The sequence below is a fragment of the Octopus bimaculoides genome, chromosome 15 (genome assembly GCF_001194135.2).
Source record: "Octopus bimaculoides isolate UCB-OBI-ISO-001 chromosome 15, ASM119413v2, whole genome shotgun sequence".
In the NCBI taxonomy this organism is placed as follows: Eukaryota; Metazoa; Mollusca; class Cephalopoda; order Octopoda; family Octopodidae; genus Octopus; species Octopus bimaculoides.
This window is the reverse complement of record NC_068995.1, coordinates 7,444,739-7,445,831: the sequence shown is the minus strand read 5'-3', so window position 1 is coordinate 7,445,831 and position 1,093 is coordinate 7,444,739. Positions and strand designations below refer to the sequence as shown.

Genomic DNA, 1,093 nt, shown 5'->3' with positions numbered 1-1,093 from the left:
AAGCAATGTTAAATCTCTGAACGAGGTATAAACAGTAACTGCACGACAACGTGAAGTATATTTGCCACTTAAATGAGACTAAACCCTAAGGAAGTAAGAGTGAGAGAAAGTTGTAGTGAAAGAGTACAGCAGGGTTCGCCACCACCCCCTGCCAGAGCCTCGTGGAGCTTTTAAGTGTTTTCGCTCAATAAACACTCACAACGTTTGGTCTGAGAATCGAAACCACGACCCCACGACCGCGAGTCCGCTGCCCTAACCACTGGGCCATTGCGCCTCCACGATATGTATCTGTATGTGTGCGAGTGTGAGCATATGCACTATTGCTTGTATGTGATAACCAAATTTGGACTTACTTCGATTCTAGAAGCAAAGCGAAAATTCCTGCAGCCATTGGTGCCGAAGCTGAAGTTCCTGAATGCTGGTCAGTGCATTCGTTATGTAGGTCAGCTGTTACCTAGAAAAAGAAACCAAAAAAACCTGGCATGAAATTTCCAAATTGTCACAGATATAAACATTAGGCTGGCAAAGCAACGTATATCTCGCTTCTTACTATCTAAACAAGTACATAGATGTAATTTTTATTATGTCTTGCCATTCCCGGGTTTTATTTAAATAATTTTGGCGCTGTTATTGCCTTGTGTTTGAACAGTACAGCGAAATCACAAAGATTTTCAGTTGACCAACTTATGATGAAATGCCCTGGACATTTTAAGCTGAAGTCGTTACTTGAGTATTTATGTAGATTTGTGCACCTTTCTATATGTTCCCCGATGTTTTTGTGACCTGAGTATCTTCTGCATTGTTGGTGTTGTTGGCACTCCGTCGTTTACGACGTCGAGGGTTCCAGTTGATCCGATCAACGGAACAGCCTGCTCGTGAAATTAACGTGCAAGTGGCTGAGCACTCCACAGACACGTGTACCCATAACGTACTTCTCGGGGATATTCAGCGTGACACAGTGTGACAAGGCTGACCCCTTGAATTACAGGCACAACAGAAACAGGGAGTAAGAGTGAGAGAAAGTTGTGGAGAAAGAGTACAGCAGGATTCGCCACCATCCCCTGCCGGAGCCTCGTGGAGCTTTAGGTGTTTT

General features: G+C 44.1%; 1 protein-coding gene across 1 annotated transcript in view; it reads right to left on the bottom strand.

The window, feature by feature from the left end:
• LOC106875064 (neuroendocrine convertase 1) overlaps positions 1–1,093 on the bottom strand; it is a 167,183-nt gene that overhangs the window by 5,555 nt on the left and 160,535 nt on the right. The window contains exon 10 of the mRNA XM_014923026.2: positions 354–454. Coding sequence (XP_014778512.1) covers positions 354–454 — 101 coding nt within the window. The remainder of the gene's footprint in view (positions 1–353; positions 455–1,093) is intronic.